Consider the following 21663-nt stretch of genomic DNA (forward strand, 5'->3'; position numbering starts at 1 on the left):
GCCCTGGGAGACAGAGGCAGGTGGGTCTCTGGGGCTCACTGGCCAGACAGTATAGCTGACTCAGCAAGCCTTAGGTTCTCTGTCTCAAAAAAAACAAGATAAATAGTGTTTGAGAATGACATGCAACATTGAGCCCAGTCTTCTACACACATGTACACACATATGTGCATATATGTGCTCATACATAAACACACACACACACACACACAAACACTCACCCCTATGCTTTCAAAGTGCACAGTACTACCATACCCAGGGCCTATTCAGTGAACAGCACAAGAAAGAAAATGAAAATATTTCATCCTTAAACACACTGTAATGTAAATTAACTGAAATTGTTGCTTTATATAAGTATTTTCATCATTCACAATGAACCAGTAACATCCACAGATCTCCTATAAATACATGTTTTTAGTTTCATAAATTTAATTCATGTCATGTCCACTATTACTTTTTGTTTTCTTTTTCATTTGATTGACTGATGTACTCTAGTGTCTGGAGTAACAACCGACCCCTAATAGGTTCATAACAAGTATTTGTCTTTGAATGACTCTGTAACTTATTGAGCATTTATATGTAATAGACTCTGGGGGATGTCACATCAGATAAGTCATACTACCCATCCACACAGAGCTAGCACAAGTCATTAAATCAGAATAGACAGTGCAGTCCTTATTTCTGAATGATTCAATTCCCAAAAGCTATTAGGTAGAGACTAACAAAGCAGACAACAAGGATGGGAGGAAGGGCAATGGGAGAAAGGCCTTCTGGGTAGTGGATCACGTCTACTTGTTCACTGGGAAAATGGCTGTATATAGGACTAAAGCTAGAACATCTTTTTGTAGGAATTAAGTAAGAAACATATAAACCTGATTAGATATAAAAATTAAAACACTCTTACAAGTGAAAACAGGCAATTTAAATGTGAAAATAAATGTTTATCCTAGTAGATTGTAGCCCACTGAAGAGATACCACACATAATGAAAAAAATAATCTCAAGTTTGAAAAATAGTAGAATATTGTATTTTCTCAATGCTTCCCAATGAGATAATGTGAAATCAATGTGACAGACAGCACTGAGCCAACTGCAGTCAATTTGTCAAAGGAATAATTAAAAAAAATCGCAATTTATGTGACATGAAAAAATAAAAGCATACCCCCCAACTCATGATGTTTAACCAAAGATGCATACCTGAACCTAGTCATAAGGAAGTTATCAGATGAGCTCAGGGTGGGTCATCTACTCAATAACTGGCCTGAAGTTGTCTTAAAAATAAACTCAAGTGTGTAAGTATGAGAGGAATGGATCCTAGTGGACGGGAGCTAAGACCTGACAGTGAAAGGCTATGTACCGATTGCACACCGGATCCTTTACTGGAACTACCCGAGAAAGAAGTAAATGGGATCTGAGGCTAGCCCAGTGGTTCTAATTCCTGATTTTGACTGTTGTATTTGACATCAGTGAGCGTCCTTGTTTTCAGGAAATAAATCCCGGAGTACTCAGGACAATAGAGCAATGTTATAGTGACTTACTGTTCAGGAGAGCAAAATTCTTTGTATTGAGCTTATGACTTTTTAAAAAATTGAGGATACTGCCGAGAGTATTTAATTATAAAATAAGTGATGGTATTTGGGAGTGCCCAATGGACTCCCAAAATTTTCTCATCCTAGTAGACTGTAGCTCACTGAGGAGATATCTATTCATAGTCACAACATAATGAAGGTAGACTTTGAGTCTATGGACATTGAGCTAGAGGACACAGACACGGGAAGGTTGCTCAAGTCAGAGTTAGCTAAGAAGGGTCACCAACTCCAGTGAAATTCACTCCATTTTCCTTTTTCTCTGAGAACCATAAACATACTATAAGCAGATCCTTTAAGTGTTTTATACTCTTTTAACAAGAATCAAAAGATCCATTCTCCAGGGAAAGCAAGACTTCCTTGGGCAAATCAGACTTATCCATGAAATCAAGGATTTCTTAACATGAAAAACCACAGTGTGGTTTGCTTCTTTAAAAAAGTCCAGTAAGCTTGCAGTTGCTATCACACACAGGCAAACAGACCTCAGATGGGATGCTTTCAACTAGATCGTACTTCTCTGCTGCCCAAGAGGACTGTAGGACTGTAACAAAGTCACAGATGTATGTGATAACCTGCACTTGGCTTACTGGGAAAACTCAGCTCTACTTGCTACGGTTTGTTGCGGAAACAAAACAAAATTGTATTTTCACCTTGGCAATTTAGACAAAAGACAAGTTTTACAAAATGGAAGGCACTACTGGTTCTGTGCCTTTGGTCTCTTGGGGGATTTCAGAACATCTTAGTGAGATGAGGGGTGAGAGGTTTCCCACTAAAAGGGGATGTCTTAAAGTCCCACGGCCTTTACTTGAAGCACCCCAATATAGTTTGAACTACTGGGCAGGAATATTTCTTTCTAGGAAACTGAACTATGCTGTACTGAGCTCCGGGAGCATGAGAAAGCACTATTCCCTGAAAACAGAACATGGTGAGGGTCTGACAGAAAGAATAACTCAGTGTTCACTCAAACCTAGAGTCTGCTGCTATGTTATACCCATAGAGAGGTATTCAAACTTTTTTCAATGAAAAATACTTAGACTCCTTCAACAAGACAAGTTCCATTTCTTTCTGTAAAAAGAAACAAAAAAAAACCCCTGGAAAACATTTTATTTTGTAATGTTAAAACTTGTTGAATACTCAGCTTCCCACTTGGGAGGTACGAGGGATGAAGGATGGATGGTACCCGAAAATATAAAGGGGCATAAGAACAGTGAGAGTGTCAGAAGTTGAAGAAAGCAGTTTTATCCAGGGTACTTCAAACTAAGCTCAAAACAAAAATAAACCCACAAAGGAGTCTAACGTTGTGTCTGAAGCACAAAAGCTTATCCATGCCTGTCCGCCCTATCCTGCGAATACTCCCTACCACTCTCATTCCACATCAGACTTTGGACTGTGTGTATAACATGAAGTGTGACTACAACTATACAGGGACCAAGCCGTGGCAAAGCACCCAGAGGTTAGCATAGAGAGCATTGCTACCTACTGCTACATTACCCTCTTCCAAGGGAAAACACTGAATCCCTCAAAGAACCATCACCAACTGAAGACTCATCAACACCTCTCCTTCAAAAATCTGGTGATCACAAGGTCACTTACTGCCTTTGACAGAGGCCATTTCAAATGGCTGTTCATGCCTGAGAAAACTACCTCTAAAGTCAACCAATGCTTGCTGCTTACTTTCTTTTAAATTAAGATATCCCCCCTTTCATGCTCATCTCTAGATTATAGGGAATGAAACCGGTCCCCAGAAGGCAAGCTGATGGTGGCTTAAGGACATTTGTGGGTAGATTAGTGTATCAGAGAACAGTAGATAGTGATTAATATGGAGGCTCACTACTGGTCCAGCTATAGACATTAAGTGCCTGTGGGATGCTCAGCCACAAACCGCATACCCCCTCCAGGCCAGAGCTTAGAGACCAAACAGAAGAGCATGGAAAGACTGCAAGACCCCGGATTGGGACGCAGAGTGAAACGGTGCCTTCTGGATAGGATAGGACCACGGCATTCACAAACTTGTAGCAACTGATTATCTGCACAAGAATAAGTAGTCAACATGCCATTATGGAAGGGGAAAGGGACTGTGGGTCCCCAAGCCCAGTTAAGGAGCTATTGCTGTTTGACAGCTTCTAGAGGAGGCAGAGTCTGTATTCTTCAAGGGCATAGCCACTGCATGCCCCTACACACCATGAATATGGGCAGCACAACTGGGTTATTTTTTTTCAAGTGACAAAGAGTAGCTACAGGGTGGATTAAGAGGAGTTAGAGGAGAATATGATGATCAAAGTATATTACATCCATATATTAAATTTCTTAAAGAATAAAAATTTGGTATTAAAAATGTTGGAAAAAGTTGCCATTTTTCTCTACCCAAACTGTATTTTCAGAACCAAGAGAAATATAGGGACCCAGAGCACAGACAGAGATGCGAGTCTAAAGGGAATAAACAGAACAAAGGCTTCTGCTCACAGGTAAGCCACCTGACCTGATCAGGCAGTTCATCCCTAGTGACTCATATAAGACTGCACTGTTGGCCAGTGGTCCTGGGGGATTCCTTTAACTCTTATGAATTTCTAAAGAAAGTGAGTGCTGTACTGTGTTGGGGCCAAAGGTAACGGAAAGCCCTGATGAGCATTCCTTAGGTGACTGGTCATCTCAGACTTGATACCTTACTGTTCTCATCTGTAGGATGAGTGGCTTGGCCCATTGTGTGAAAGTGTCTAGCCTTCTGAGTGTCTGCATAGCTTATTCCCTCAAAGCTATGAAAATGAGCGCTGGCTCACACATCTAAGATCTAAACATATCAACGACAAAGCTGATGAGGGCAGTCACAGTGTTAGCCTCTTCTTGTACATCAGCTCAACCCACCCACACAATGACTACATCCCAGCAGATTTTGAAAAGTCTTGTTTGTGTCAGCCCTGGCAAGCAGACTGACAGAAACTAGGATTGTGTCTAAACACCAAACACTAGAGGATCTGTTTTGAGTCTGTTCCTCTCTACATTTACTAAATCAGCAGAAATGAGCATAGGTGTGCAGGAAACCAACAGAAAGCAACTGCGTATCAACAATTCCTGTGGGTTTTATTACCTGTCACAGCTCTGTAGTGAAGCGAAGCACTCCACCCAGCATGCCTGAGACTTGACATACTGTGCTGGTTTCAGGACAGAGGTACACACACCTTTGACCTGAATGTATTTTCACTTAAGGAAACAGAAATCCCAACAAAGATAGAATTATTGCTCCTTTTTTCATTAAATAAAAGAGAACTGAAGGTAAACTCAGAGTAGGTATACAAATCACAAGGATCTCCGGCAAAGAATGAGAAGGAAGCAGCAGAGGAGTTCAGCTACGATGTTCCCAGGAAAGACTGTGGAGCTGGGACAAGAACTCAGGAACCTGGTCCTGGCTAAGGAGTGAAGAATAGAAACCAAACTTTCCTTATCAAGAGTTAGGAAGGAAATCTGGGAAGGGAAAGCCCAGAAAGAACATAAGGAAAAAAATTCAGCAAAAACAGGCCTGGGTTCCAGCCCTAGCCCCAGCCCCTCTGAGCAGATGCATCTTAGGCTAGAAACACATCAATAGTGACCTGAGACGTTCGCTCAGTGTATCAATGGTGTTCACCTTGCCTATGAATTCAGAGTTTAAAAAATCAAAAGGGAAAATTCCACTGTGCTTAATCTTACTATTAATTAATTAATTAATTAATTAATTAATTAATAGCAGGGTATAGTGGAATGTACCTTTAATCTATACAATTAGGAGGCAGAGACAAGTGCATCTCTATGAATTTGAGGACAACTTGGACTACACAGCAAGTTTCAGGACAGTCAGGGTTACATGGAGACCCTGTCTCAACTAACAAAGAAAATAAAACAAGAAATCACAATTGTTTGTGTGTGTGACACTCCCTATAGCAAATGATACTTAATGTCTTCCGGTTTTGGAGCCATAGTCTTTCGAAGAGTAAGTCTGGTTTCATACTCTCTGTCATTTGAAACCCCTAGCTGCCAAATGGTCGTACACAAACACTCTACATCCAACAGAGGGCTAATATCCAATATATACAAAGAACTCAAGAACCAAATATATATCCAATATATACAAAGACCCAAATCCAATATATACAAAGACTCCAGAGAACCAAATAACCCTATTAAAAATAGGGTACAGAGCTAAACAAAGAATTCTCGACTGAGGAATACCAAATGGCTGAGAAGCATCTAAAGAAACGTTCAACATCCTTAGTCATCAGGGAAATGCAAGTCAAAAAACCACTGAGATTCCACTTCACACCATTCAGACTGGCTAAGATCAAAAACTCAGGCAACAGTAAGTGCTGGCAAGGATGTGGAAAAAGAGGAACACTCCTACACTGCTGGTAGGATTTGCAAGCTGGTACAACCACTCTGGAAATCAGTTTGGCAGTTCCTCAGAAAATTGGACATTGTACTAATGGAGGATCCAGCTATACAACTCCTGGGAATATACCCAGAAGATTCTCCAACATGTAATAAAGACGCATGCACCACTATGTTCATAGCAGCCTTATTTATAATAGAATAGTCAGAAGCTAGAAAGAACCCAGATGTCCCTCAACAGAGAATTGGATACAGAAAATTTGGTATATTTACACAATGGAATACCACTCAGCTATTAAAAACAATAAATTCATGAAATTCTTAGGCAAATGGGTGGAACTGGAAAATATCATCCTAAGTGAGGTAACCCAATCACAAAAGAACACACATGGTATGCACTCACTGATACGTGGCTATTAGCTCAGAAGCTTGGAATACCCAAGATACAATTCACAGACCAAAGAAAGCTCAAGCAGAGAATGGTCTTATTGATCTTCAAAGGGAGGAGAGGCCCTTGGTTCTGAGAAAGCTGGATGCCCCAGTATAGGGGAATGCCAAGACAGGCAAGAGGGAGTGGGTAGGTTGGCAAGTAGGGGTAGTGGGAGATGGGATAGGGTCTTTTTGGAGGGGAAACCAGGAAAGAGGATAACATTTGAAATATAAATAAAGAAAATAAGTAATTAAAAAAAGAAAAAAAAAGATTCCTGCACTTAAGCCAGACCTTTATGAGCACCTATGAATGTAGGGAAGTAGTTACTCTAGGCTAAACATCATGAAGTAGAGTAGTAGAATAAGGCCAGATGAAGACTCTGATGGCATGACTTCAAAATCAGGTGTGGTGGTGTGGTGGTGGTTGTGGTGATGGTGGCAGTGGCAGCAGCAGTGTGGTGGTGGTGGTGGCGGCAGCGGCAGCAATGGTGGTGGCTATGGTGGTGGGGTATAGACAGGAGGTCAACATCAGGTGTCTTCCTTAATTACTCTCCACTTAGCTTTTGAAACAGAGTCTCTAACAGAGCCTGGAACCCACCAATTTAGTCAGAATGATGACGGTCAGCAATGTTCAAGGATCTTCCTGCGTCAGCCTCCCCAGTGCTGGGCTTACAAGTGCATGCTGCTTCTGCACCCCGCAGTTTAGATGAGTGCATGGCAGGCACTTGGCCATCTCCCTAGCCCTGGAGAAAATCCTATCTAATATTTTTAGAGGTGATTTTCATCTAAATTCTCTCAGACTGAATAGTTTTGTTTAATAACAAGCCCATCTCTTCCCATGGAATTTTAATTGTCTGCAGGAGGTGGGACAAGGACTACTTAAGATTCCACTGTGATCATCCAGCTATGTCCTGGTTCTTAGGCTGGGTCTGTGGAATGGAGATAGTAGGGATAGTTGTGTTTTATTTGCCAAAGATACCACAGACACCACAGGGAGTGAACTTTCTTCTGTTTTCATTACTAACATCCCTACCCTGAGTTACCAAGAGCTGAAGTTCCTACAGGCAGTTACACTTTAACCAGACCTTCACTTAACTCACGCTCTACCAGACCAGTTGGTTCCATGGACTGGACTTCTTTACATTATGCAATCTTTCCATTAAGCAATATTTGATACTTCTTCATTCCATAATACCAAAGGCCTTGAACTAGCCTATAACAAGAGGAAAGGAAGAAATGATACTGACAGAGATAAATTAGTTTTTGAAATATAGACAATGAGCTATATTAAAATATAAATCTTTCCAAACATATAGTCTTAGCTTATTAATCCATCCTCAAGCACCCATAGGTACCCATAAAATGTCTATGACTGGTTTAAGATGCAGAAGCCAGGAGTTCAGATAAGAGCATTGCTGCAAGCCAGAGATTCCAAACTCTTGTCACATACGAGAACTTTATTATGATTCAAAATCAGGGATCATAATTCTTATTGTCAGAATCATTAAGATAAAATTTCAAGTTCCTGCAAAACCAGTTCCCTATTCTTAATATTATTATCATCACACTCGTAAGTCAATAATTCTGATTTTAGGAAGTAGAGAGCCAAGGGGGAAAGTAAATACAAAGGTACAGGATATATTTCTTTTTTCTTTTTATTAATTATTTTCTTAATTTACATTTCAAATGTTATCCCCTTTCCTGGTTTTCCCTCAAAAAAAATCCGCCCTTCCCCTACTCACCAACCCACCCACTCCCTCTGCCCTGTCCTGGCATTCCCTACACTGGGGCATCCAGCCTCCTCAGGACCAAGGGCCTCTCCTCCCTTTTATGACCAACCAGACCATCCTCTGCTTGAGCTTCATTTGGTCTATGAATTGTATCTTGGGTGTTCCAAGGGCTAGCTCTGAAAAAAAGGCTAAACCAACCTCTAAAAGTGGTAGGTTATAAGTTTGAGTGTGTGTGTGTGTGTGCATACGAGTGTGTATTTTAAACTATGTGCATAGAGCCACATAGTTTAAATATCCCATGAGACCCCCCCACACACACACCATTGCAGAATGTTGAGGGAGGCTACAGTCATAAGCAAGCAAAGCAGTTTCTCTTCTCTTTTGCAGCTCCAGAAAATCCATTCTCTAAAATTAGTATATATTTATTTTTAAATTGAGGAAAAGTTAAATTCATTCTTTTCTAATTTTTATTTTATTATTATTATTTTAATGCAGTGTTTTATTGTGTACTTCCTCCTACCTCAGTCTCCCGAGAGCTAGAATTACAGACAAACCCCTTCACATACTCCTGGAAGCTAAAGTATGTTCTTTTCAGTAGAGCACCACCATTATGTTAAATATTTTCAATAAAACCCTTTTTATTTCCCATTTTCTCAGTTAACAAAAGGTATGACTTAACCCAAAAAATGGAAGGTCCTTTCCATAAATAAAAACTTACTTGCTGGCTATTTAACTATATAACATATTGCATTTAGTAACCTTGACTAGGAAGTAGGGGGATATTATGCTTATTTTTATATTTATACCAACCTAACACCCAAGGCGAATTAACAGCAGATTCAAGAACTAAATTTGTACCTTCAGATATCAGTTAAAACATTCTTTCTATTACCCCATGTCTGTGTCCTTCATGGTAATAACAATTATTATATTACATGAAGTATCATCTATCCTCATTCCTCAGAAATAAACCAGAAATGTCTATGTCAAGAATCTCAGAAGTTTATTTATTTAAACTGTGACCCTTAGATCCTGATCACTGTCAGGCGTCCTTGTAACTCACAGGATGGTATAATCAGAAGGCGAGGCCTGTCTCCGATGTTACCCCTGATTCTCTAATTGCTGTCACCTAATATTACAGAGTATTAACAAGGACAGAAAGTCAGCTGAGAAAAATCAAGCATTTAGCTATTGTCTTTGCAGGATCAAGAGGATGAGACCCAGTCACCTGAGCTCTGAGGTGTTACATACTTAGTCAACCCAGGAGAGGGAAACTGAAGCAATCATTCCAGTTACAGTATTTCTGTATTTTAAATTTTTCCCTTTTTAATCTTAAGAAAATCCTCTGAAGTTCACATTAGCTAATTGGTTTTTTTTTTTTTTCTTTTTCTCTTTTGGGCCCATTTCTTACTTTTTTAGCTTTTGGCATCCTGGGGAGTGGCAATGGGTAGGAAGAAGCGGTGATGAATGGCCAGATCCTCCACATATATCATAACCCTTTGCAGACCTTTCCAGCCCAAATTGCAGCTACAGTATTAGCAGCATCCTCTAACCACTCAGCTGACCCTCTGCTCCTGGGAAGTCTGATGAAAGAACTGAGAAACACCATCCAGAACCATCGACTTCACCCCAAACGCTCTTTACACACCCTGCCTCCATGTCTTTTCTCTGAATACTTAGTTGAACATCTGAACTCTGATGGTCATGAGCAGTCTGCTGCTACTTAAATTGCCTCTACTTAAATTCCCTCTGCATTTGAAAGGAAAGCACAAAGGCAAGGGGATGGTTCCCCGGGACATTTGTTCTCTGATTAGTGTGTGTGTGTGTGTGTGTGTTTCCAAAAGCTTGGAACTAAACTTTAATTTGTGTAAAATTCAGAAGACACTAAACCAGAAAACCACTAAATATGTTGAATGACATAAATAACTCTCCTTTAATGACCAGGCTTTGAAGAACTCAGGAGATCTGTGTACAGCAGAAATTATGGCTCACAACACTGACATCCTCCTAATGATTTATATATAGGTACCACTTTCATGATTTAATTAAGAGTTGGGAAAGAGACAGCCAAACATATAGATGGGGAATGGGGGGGGGGGACCTGATGTGAGAAAATTAACTTGCAAAAATCACCAAATGAAGGAGGCCACCTGTTCAATCTTAACTATATGTAAATAAATCACTCTTTATCAGTGCTAGTAAACAACTGCTATGTTCTTTTATCCTTTGAGGTACAGTTACAGGATGCTATATATCAAAAAAATTACAAACACAGCCATACTTGTTCCAAAACAAATATCCAGAGCCCAGTGGGGCTGTCCAGTGACAGCCACTGACATAATCTCCTCCACTTTACTTTCTTTGAATCATTTTCATATGCAGCAGCCAGCCATTCATCTCTGGGCATGGAAGAGACGACTTTGCCACAAAAGCCACTTATATTTTTAGAAGTCAAAGTCTTGACAAATCAATTCCTAAGAACATAATTTGTTACAAATTGAAGAAAGCCTGAAAACACAGACCTTGGTTAAAAAGGCTTCCGTATCTTCTTGTAGCTTTTCCAAATTTAAGTATGTGGGAAGAATACCCATAAATTTAAGTCGAAACTGAAACACTTAGCATATTCCAATTTAAAATACATTAAAATGTGGCCTCTGAAAGGAAATGAAAATGGCTTTTTAAGCATATGAAAAGTTGTTCACCGTCACACACAGGAGCAATGCGAGTTAAAAATGCGATACTATTTCCACCCGCCACAGGGAGGGGTGGTAATAAATCACAGTGCAGAGATGAAGAGTCGCTCAGGCTGCTGCTGCAGGCACGGAGAAGCAGGGCCTCTTTAACAAGAGATCTGTACACGGCCATCAAAATTTAAACTCCCCTTTATGCTTTGAATCTACAGCAGTAGTCCTAGGAATTTATCCCACCAGCATAGAAATTTAGTTTCCTCTGTCACCAAGAACTGGGGCATCTGCTTTAGTACTATTGGTGACCACAAGCAGGTTCATTGTGTATCATTTTATACAGGGTGTTTGTTTACTATTCAAAATAATTATAACCAGGATGGGAGGAGGGATGTAATTTTTATAGCTGAGATATCCAAAGAGTTCCTAACACCCTACAAAGAGGATACAGCATAGCCTTACCTAGGTCAGTGCCAGACCTGACATTACATCCTCATGTTCAGAAGGCTTGATAAAACTGCAGGAGGGAAAGTTCTGCCTCACAGACCCCTCAGGCCCTTTAACAAGCAAAACCCTTTGCTGGAAGTTCACTTCATGATAACAGCATTTCAGAGAAGTTCTAACTTATTTTTTCAGATCACACAGAAATGTAACTGTTACTGAGAATCAGGACTGCATTATGCTGCAGACTCAATACAGACGGGAAGCATGCTCTCTCTCCATGTCTTCTCATGCCAAATGGGTGCCTGGGATGTTCTATTGAAACAGGTGGTGTCTGAACAGAATTGGATTTCTGCCTATAGAAACCCTGGCTTTAACAACTGCTGTGGTTAGTTTTAATGCTTCAGCCCTCAAAGTTAACTGCTTGCCAGTGGTTCAGAAATAGCCTGAACAATGTGTTTAAGAGTTTGTCCTGTTTAGTTGACAGAGGGAAGGAGAGTAGGAGGGAAAAAGGCTAGCACCCAACCACTGGCCTCTAAAGAATGACATAACACTTGGCTTCCAGGCCAAAAAAATGGAGCAAGTAGGAAATAAACTTAATTCTAAGATGCCTGACCACATTTAGGGTGTTTGTCATGCCAACACAAGGATACAACCACCTTGCTAGAGAGAATGCATGTGATCTCCTCTAAATGGAAACAGCTTTCAGAAGGCTTTAATCTGAGAAAAATTGAGAATTCAGAATGATGATAAGACTCACAAATTTTTCTAAAGAAGACTCAAATCTTTTATAATCAATATTCTAAATAAGTCTGAAATTAAATTTCAGGCAAACAGGCAGAGTATAAATTCCTTGAGGAAGAGGACAGCACAGATGAACCACTGCACACCACCAACATAAGCCCATCACTGCTCTACAGCGATGCTGATCACGCCCTCATACTTACAGAAACAGCAAACCTTTCCTGTAAAATGCCTAAGTGTTCAGCAGAAAACTGACCAGCAGCTGCTTATCCTCCAAAGATGTACTCAAGAGGAAAAGAACCACAACCCTGGGGTCCCCAGTGCTGCTCAGCATGGTTCCCTGTCCTCTACACACCCATTCCACAACAGAAAAACTGAGATTCCACTTCCACACATAGGCCAGATGATAACAGAAATAGGGCTTTCACCTGAATTCAGATTTTGCCTAAATATGAACCTGTATCACCACCTCTTCAGAAAGGACCACTTCAGTTATATGACACACAACAGTTGATACATGTCTGTGCTATGGAAACCCAGGAGGAAAGTTAATCTACGTTTAAGTCCAGTGTTTGACACTGACAGACCACAAACCCTTAACACATCACTTTTCAGTATTAAAAAGAAGAAAAGTGAGTCAAAAACCATCCCTCAGCCAGGCAGTGGTGGCCACACCTGTAATCCCAGCACTCTGGGAGGCAGAGGCAGGCGGGCCAGCGTGGTCTACACAGTGAGTTCCAGGATGGACAGCCAAGGCTATACAGAGAAACCCAGTCTCGGGGGGAGGGGAAACAAATCCAAAAAAAAAAAAAAAAAAAAAAAAAAAAAAAAAAAAAACACCACCCCTCACCATCACCAATCCTTTAATCCCAGAATTCTGAGCAACACAATTCTAGGATTGATTCAAAAGTGATCATCAGTTCCTTTTAACAGGAAGAACCAGAAACACTTCACTGGAGCTGGGAGGTACAACTTCCTGGGCAGAGGGTCTCCCAGTCTTTTTGCATAAAATTCAAGGATTTATTGAGCTGAATCACCACCTTTCCTTGACAGTGAAAAAGACCTCAAAATAAAGGAATTTCCTCCCTTAACATATTCATAAATAAAATAAAATAAAATAAAAATAAATACACAGTGTAACTCGAGGCTCGGCAGGAAGTAGGTCTAAACGAAATCCACTGTCCCCGCAAGTTCTCCTTGCTCATTTGGGGCCTCATCTAGAGGACATTATCCTCTGGGTCCCAGTTGTAAAAGACCCTCTGTGTTTCAACAGTCTTCGAAGGTGATGCTGAAATCCAAACGTACTTTTACTCTTCTAAGGCGAAGAGACCTTTAATATTAAGGGTGAAATTCGGTGGAGTGCCAGAAGGTAATTTTCTTCCCAGGGAAATGTTCATGAAGATTTCTTTGAGAAAGTTTAGAAAATAGTTATGATATTGAAAAATAAATCTACTCATGAGAGGAAACTTTAACACGGAGCTGTAGGACTGAAGATTATTTAGAAAATAATCTGCAAATTTTCAAGATCCTTCTGGCAAGAAGTTCTTTGGAATAATTTTCTTCTGAGAGCTGAAAAGCGTTTTCTAAGAGGCTTCCAGCTCTAACAGCAACCTTTCTGATCTCCAGAAAAGCCAAGTTCAGCTTTTAAGAGCACTGTGTACTTTTGGCATTAAAGAAAAAAAGGGAAAGAGAAACAGAGCCAAACAAGGATTGCTCCCCGCCTTCTTAAACTGCGGGTGGCAAGCCACCCGGGTCAGGTAACTGAAAGTCCAGGCCATGCACATTTGGCAACTGTCAAGTTTTTAGCACTGGGGAGGTGGTACAGTTGGGAGTGCGGAGCTAATACGAAGATCTGTTCAGATTCCCAGCAACTGTATAAAAACCCAAGCTAGTAACCTGAGTACCAGGGAATCAAGGCAGGAGGATCCCTAGTGCTTGCTGCCAGCTAGTCTAACCAAGTCAGTGAGCCCAGATTATTAAAAGACCCTGTCTCAAAAGAAAGGTAGAGAGGCTGGAGAGATAGTTCAGTGGTGAATGTCACTTGTTTTTACAGAGGTTCAATTCCTGGCAACCATACGGCAGTTCACAGTGACTCTCCTTCTAGGAGATCCAATTTTCTCTTCTGACCTCAATACCAGGATACCAGGCGCATACAAGAAACAAAGGCGTATATATGGGCAAATCACTCATACAACATAAAATAAGTAATCTTAATTTTTAAAAAGTAATGTAGAAAATGGAGGAAGGCACTTGGACATTACTCTGACCTTCACATACATGTACACATAGCCATGTACAGTTTCTGATGTGCAACGGACAAAATTTACTGCAAAATCAAACACCCAGTGAATCTGAGGAAGTTTTGGCAGCATTTGCCTGTGTAGTATAGAAAAGCTTCCCTGCAGTACTGAACACAAACCTGTGTACTGCAATGCATGTATCATTACTGTGCATAGTACCAATGATCAAAGCCCAAAACCACTGAGCTCTGGTCTGAAATGTTATAAACTGCAATGGTCTCACTGGATACACACATTTTCCTGTTGCTGTAGAAACATGATGATTTAGTTAATAAAAAACAAAACAGCGGGCTGGAGAGATGGCTCAGCAGTTAAGAGCACTGGCTGCTCTTCCAGAGGTCCTGAGTTCAATTCCCAGCAACCACATGGTGGCTCACAACCATCTGTAATCGGAATCCGATGCCCCCTTCTGGTGCGTTTGAAGACAGCAACAGTGTACTCACATACATAAAATAAATAAATAAATCTTAAAAAAAAAAAGAGAAAGAGGATTACTTGGCTAATTTTATTTAAAAAAAAAAAAAACAGCATCCTCTGATCATACCAAGTTAATATAGCTGATATATTTGTGTTGTGTTGTAGTAAAATGTTGCCAGTTGACTTAATGACTTGAGTTTCATCTTTAAAAATATAATGGATTTGAGTATAAGATTAGGGCAGAATTGAAATAATTTCTGAAATGGCCTAAACATACTTTTGCAGTATTATAGTATTTATTCAAAGCAGCATTCTCAATACTTATTACTCTGAAAAATGTTGAAGACGCTCTAAGTCCTTTAGTGCAAACCATTTGGCCAAGATTCAGCTCTTCATGCCTCGGTGTGCAATGCTTACTCGGCTCTTACTTAAAAAGCATTAAAATTATGTGCATTCTGTATCACTGTCTGAAAATATGTTTTTTTTTAAATTTGTTATCAGTAAGCTTCTCGTTTGTTCATCTATTTTCTACATCTACATTCTAGGCATCATAAAAACATCCCAGCTGCAAAGGGATCCCGAGTGGAGGAGGTTCAACAAAGCCATGGACGGCCTGCCACTCAAGCTGCAGGCTCTACAGGACGATTACACAGTGCACAGGAGGAAGGTCTCAGCTCTCTTCCTTTAGGGCAGAATGCCCACACGATCTGCCACATATATTAATGTAGTATTTAGAAATGAATGCAGCACTTCCACGTCTGTCAAAACATACCCATTTAAAAAAAAAACTAATCTAAAGAGAAAGATTTCAATAAGTGTAAAATGGCTGTAGCTCTAAGAAGGCACTAACATTAAGACAACAGCAAATATTGCAATGCCAGTTAAAAACTAATCCAAGCCAAAACTACTTAGTAGTCAATAAATGCTTTGAACATTTTCATAGAAGGCAATTTAATCTGCACATATAAAGCAGAATCTATGGATTACCATAATCTCAAGTGAATTTTTAAGTTTTTACTTTGTAACAAAACTCACTGGAATCAGTTTTTTAAATAAATTATTAAGTATGCCAAATTATTTGTGTGAGGAACATTCCACCCTGCACACATTTTGAACTTGTCGAGACACATTTGAGGCCTAATAGGAAAATATCCATGGGCGTCAAAGGTTACTTGGAGAAACACGAAGAAGGAAGCTAGAGGTCAAAGGTCGCTTAAGGTTACTGGGAAATAAACACTGGTAGAATAAGCCGCCAAAACCAACAGGAGACTTTCCCAGGATGTGGCACTGCCTCTCTGACCTCTAACCTTTCCACACTCTGTGATTACGTGCCTGTTTTTAAAACATTCTATGTAATATTTACCTTTCCCTATAGCCTTGATCATAAGCCTGATGCCTTCAAATCTCATAATCCACAAATTTCAGTTACCTATCTGACAGCATATCTAGGAGGCCTAATGTGCTACTCATAAAAAGAAAACTAGTGACAGTGTTGGGATTTAAGATAGACCAGGTTACTGTTGAGGGAATAACCACAGGAAAATAGGTAATCTCTATACTATACTCTTTATAACCATGAAAACAATTAAAAGGGTTATTTTAAAAACAACTTCCTTAATAAATATATACCAGTTCACCATTTTTATATTTATTCTTACCCAAAATTCCAAGAAGCATTGAAGTTCCAAATTTTAAGATGTTAAAAAAAACCTGTTCTGTCAGGAACATACACTTGCTTGTTTCTGAAGGTGGCTCTCCAATCCTTATTTAACACGTCATCTACGAACATGCTAGTACAGTGAAGAACTAGACATAAATACTTAAGAGCTTCAAATACACATTTAGCAGTTCAGAGGAAAGGACAAAAGAAAAACAAAAAGCCTGGTGAAACCTGACTCAAAAGGAAATGAGTCCACATAAAACAAACTGGTCACACAATTATATAGCCAGGCGCCTTCTTCTTGTCGGGTCTGATGCTTTCCTACGGTTAGCAAATCCATGCGTGATCCATAAAAGGGAAAAATATACTAAAATAATCCCCTGTATCCTACATGGCCCTGTAGCCAAGCTTACCAGTGATGTGAATCATATTCAGAAGCAATGAGTTTGTGGATGCTTTACCAAAATGTTATAGTTAGGAAACTACTCAAAAACCTTCCAGATAAATTAAATGTAGAGGTTCTGAGGTAAGGAACCAAATTCAAGTCTACATCTGAATCCGGTCTCGTGTGAGACTGGGCTGAGTAAGGAAGGGTTGATGGCCAGGGTGATACTGATTTTAATTCAGGAAATTTTGGTCCATTCATAATCTTTATCTGTGCCACTAAACTGGCTGAAACAAACATCTTCAATGCTTATGTGACCAAGAAATACAAAATTATTTTCCAACTTACCAACTATAAGGGCAAAATAGCCTGCCTATTACCTTCAACTCAAAGGAGAATTTCTTGTTCTTACAATTAAAAACAAAAGTGTTTTTACTCAAGTGTATTCAAACACATTAGATGTACTCAAGTGACTCAAACACATTAGATGGATGAATTATATTTCCATTTGTTGTGATCAAGAAAACCTGGACAGCAATTCGATGTTTTATAATTTTTCGCCTAATCTTCAACTTTTCCTAAAACTTTCCAGAAGCCAATCTAACCAAGTACAGATCCTAGTCTTCAATGCAAGCAGTCTGCTGCTTGTTTCAGTTTGTTATACAGATAGTTCTCCCAAATTGAAACGTGCCCTTTCAGGGAGGAAGGAGATAGATACACAGGAGTATCATAAGACAAGATTGACAAGATTCACGAGCACCTCACCTCGGCAAGGGGCTACCACCAGTTGCAAGCAACTGCTCAGGGGAAGGAGACTCTGGAGAGGGGCTCTCAAGTTGACCATGGAGCTCCATGGATGCCAAGTTCAGGAGTTGTTACCCATGCTTATGGATGATAGAGCTGACTTGAACTACATTCATGAAAAGTAACAGGAGTAGCTCATTAGCTCTCTGCATTAAGCTTGGGCAGGAAGAATTCCTTGGCCTGTTTTCAGCACCTGCTGAAGGAGGAAGCTATTTGTTCATATATACATAGAAGTAGTGGTGCAGGCGGCTTTGTCAAAATAAACTTGACCCACTTAGACATTAAGGCTGTTCCAACCAGATATGCCATTTCATATTTGCACCTAAGAGTTTGCCTTTCTCTACATTCAAAATCCTGAGTCCACAGTTAAATCACTTTAGTGACCTCTTCAAGAATATCAGTTCACACACTAGCAACCAATATTTTTTAGTAGGAAAGGTTGTTTGCTGTCTGTTTGTCTGTTTTACAACAGGGCGCCACTTACCCCTCCTGCCTTCAGCAACTTTCTTCTAAAGTCCTCTGTGGGGTTATTGAAAGTTAGCTTCTCACAGCGGAGGTGATTCACTGGTGGGTGGCCTTCAAGATGCAGGAATAAGTCATAATCAAAGCGGACTTTCTTAGGTTCTTCCTGGTGGTTAAGAAAATTAAGGGGAAAAAATAGAAAATTCAAAAACAGATTCAATCATCATAAGAAAGAGAAAAAACCTAGATACTTAACAATCATGTCAAAGTTCTGACAAAGATAACACCATCTACAAGTTGGTGAAATTTTCATTGAGTTGGTGAAATTTTCATTGGCAATAAACAGAAAACTAAAAAGAATAAACTTACCATGTCCCTTTGGTCTCTCAAGTGGACTGCACCATGAACAGGGCTTCCCAGGGGAACCTAAAATATTCCATCTACTTCCCACCTTGCCCTCAGCACCCAACACCCAGCCTTCCGTCCTATTGCCTACTACTGTCCACACTACCACAAACCCTACCTCTACTAGGTCTTCCGAGGGATGCATTTTTTTCTCCATTTTCCCATCATTTAGCCTTTAAAATTATCTGTATAAATCAAATGTCTACTCATTATTCCTTGGTTAAAATTTTAACAGGTTCCCATGTTGGGAACTCTGATGAGATATGAATGCTCCATGAGGACCTTCCTAATCTGGCTCTGGGATTCTTGTCTCCATATACCACCCTTGCCCAACCGACGGCCAGTGCTTCTCAGTGGCCACATGCCTATGCTCTGAGCTTCTCAGTGGATATGCCTATGCTCTGTGCTTCTCAGTGGATATGCCTATGCTCTGTACTTCTCAGTGGATATGCCTATGCTCTGTGCTTCTCAGTGGCCACATGCCTATGCTCTGTGCTTCTCAGTGGATATGCCTATGCTCTGTGCTTCTCAGTGGATATGCCTATGCTCTGTGCTTCTCAGTGGCCACATGCCTATGCTCTGTGCTTCTCAGTGGATATGCCTATGCTCTGTGCTTCTCAGTGGCCACATGCCTATGCTCTATGCTCCTCAGTGGATATGCCTATGCTCTGTGCTTCTCAGTGGATATGCCTATGCTCTGTGCTTCTCAGTGGATATGCCTATGCTCTGTGCTTCTCAGTGGATATGCCTATGCTCTGTGCTTCTCAGTGGATATGCCTATGCTCTGTGCTTCTCAGTGGCCACATGCCTATGCTCTGAGCTTCTCAGTGGATATGCCTATGCTCTGAGCTTCTCAGTGGCTATGCCTATGCTCTGTGCTTCTCAGTGGATATGCCTATGCTCTGTGCTTCTCAGTGGATATGCCTATACTCTGTGCTTCTCAGTGGCCACATGCCTATGCTCTGTGCTCCTCAGTGGATATGCCTATGCTCTGTGCTTCTCAGTGGATATGCCTATGCTCTGTGCTTCTCAGTGGATATGCCTATGCTCTGTGCTTCTCAGTGGATATGCCTATGCTCTGTGCTTCTCAGTGGATATGCCTATGCTCTGTGCTTCTCAGTGGCCACATGCCTATGCTCTGAGCTTCTCAGTGGATATGCCTATGCTCTGAGCTTCTCAGTGGCTATGCCTATGCTCTGTGCTTCTCAGTGGATATGCCTATGCTCTGTGCTTCTCAGTGGATATGCCTATGCTCTGTGCTTCTCAGTGGATATGCCTATGCTCTGTGCTTCTCAGTGGCCACATGCCTATGTTCTGTGCTTCTCAGTGGCCACATGCCTATGCTCTGAGCTTCTCAGTGGATATGCCTATGCTCTGTGCTTCTCAGTGGATATGCCTATGCTCTGAGCTTCTCAGTGGATATGCCTATGCTCTGTATCTTCACAGATGCAGTGCGGCTTGCTCATCAACATCGCAGCTCAGGAAGATCATCCTCCACTCTTTGGCCTCTATCATTCACCACAGTCAATCTGTCTTCCCGTTCTAACTAGGATTCCTATCAACACACCCTGCCTCCTGTTCTCCAGTTACTACAAGCCCTGCCTTGTTTTAGAGCATCACTACTTCATATAGAATACTGACTCCAAACTTGCCTCAGGCTGTATTTTGTACCAGCAAGTGACTGATTTTTTTCTAATGCAAAAAACCCCATTACTTATTTAAAACACCTTTAAAGGCTCATCATTTTAAATGATATAATCTCTTTCTTGAAACAAGAAACACAACTCTTTTATTACCTTTCCTGTATTTTATTTGCATTCTTACAACAGTCTCCCACGCTTCTGAAAGTCTTGAAGATCCCCCATGTTTTGTGTTCTTACTGATTTTGGCTTTTTCATGGAATGCCCCCATACCTAAAACTGCCAGTGTATTTCTCTACATGGCTAAGGATGTAAGTATCACCGAGGATCCAGAAAAAGTGCTAGCTCCTCGGGAGAGAGGTCCTGGTCCTCCCACTGCAGCCTGAACTAGATATTTCTCCCAGACTTCTCCACTCACATAATCATCACACTGATTTATAATCTCGTGTGTCCTAGCTCACCTCTAAATTGCTAACTATTCAGAAAAACCTTAGAATTAAGAAGGAAGGCAGTGGTATATCTTATAAATGAAAGTATAACTAACAAAGCCATTTTAATCAGTTTGGTAACATGTAGTAATACTAAATGCTCATGATATTTGACTCTATTACTAAGAATCTCTTGAATTGAAATATTCAAATATGAGTGCAAATATTCATGGTGTCATTGATTACAATAGAAAAACTTAATAATGAGCTACATCTTTCCATAGACTATAATTCAGGTATCTTATACACTTATTCATTTATTTTATTTTATGTATATGTACATGTATGTGAATGTACAATGTATATAACACATGTATGCAGGTGCTCACGAGAACCAGAAGAGAACATCAGTTCCCCTCAAACTAAAGTTACAAGGAATCTTGAGCCATGTAGGGACTAGGAAGGAAACTGAGATCCACTACAACAGCAGCAAATGCTTGTAACCACCTCTCCAGCTTCCTCATTTAGAGATTTTAAATTACTTGGAAAGCTATATAGGTGAGTGCATTAAAGGCAATTCGCAGAAAAAATATTAAACTATGGATGTATCATGACACAGCCACTCTCTAAGATGACATGCTTTACCATGCAGACACAGAGAAAGAAGCTGAGAACAGCTACATCAAAATAGTCAATGATCATCAATCAGGTGCAGTTAAGGAGGTAAAATCACTAAATTTTATTCCATACTCTTTTAATAGAAAAGCATTCATTCCTGTGTACTTCTAAAGAAAAAAAATATGTTGAGAAATATAACTAATGACTACCAAACAATGAATGAATGAATGAATGAATGAATGAATGAATGAGTAAGCACATCCTCATAAGTCTTCTGGTTTAAATAAGCAAAAGAGGAAGCCGTTGCTCCTCACAAACGCCTAGGGATGAGGTCTAGAGAAGCTCTATCTGTCCATCTTTTAAAGGAATTTTTGTTTTTCTTCATTTTGTTCATTTGTTAGATTGTTTTAAATTATTGAGGGAAAAATGGCCACGAGGTTATGTTCTGGTCAACTAGAAATCTCTGCTTAGAAGGCAGACATCAATATGATGTTAAACTTCGTTCCTCAGAAAAGCCTACTCTTCAAAAGTACCCCAATCAACTGGCTATCTACAGTTAAAAAGAAAATATGAACCTA

At 40.2% G+C, this 21663-nt stretch overlaps 1 protein-coding gene across 2 annotated transcripts in view; it reads right to left on the reverse strand.

The window, feature by feature from the left end:
• The window catches only part of Mllt3 (MLLT3 super elongation complex subunit), a 263839-nt gene that overhangs the window by 81798 nt on the left and 160378 nt on the right, over nucleotides 1-21663 (reverse strand). For both annotated transcript variants that reach the window (XM_052176730.1, XM_052176731.1), the window contains exon 4: nucleotides 18017-18160. In XM_052176730.1, the coding sequence (XP_052032690.1) occupies nucleotides 18017-18160 (144 nt within the window). The remainder of the gene's footprint in view (nucleotides 1-18016; nucleotides 18161-21663) is intronic.

The sequence above is a fragment of the Apodemus sylvaticus genome, chromosome 3, assembly GCF_947179515.1.
Source record: "Apodemus sylvaticus chromosome 3, mApoSyl1.1, whole genome shotgun sequence".
In the NCBI taxonomy this organism is placed as follows: domain Eukaryota; kingdom Metazoa; phylum Chordata; class Mammalia; order Rodentia; family Muridae; genus Apodemus; species Apodemus sylvaticus.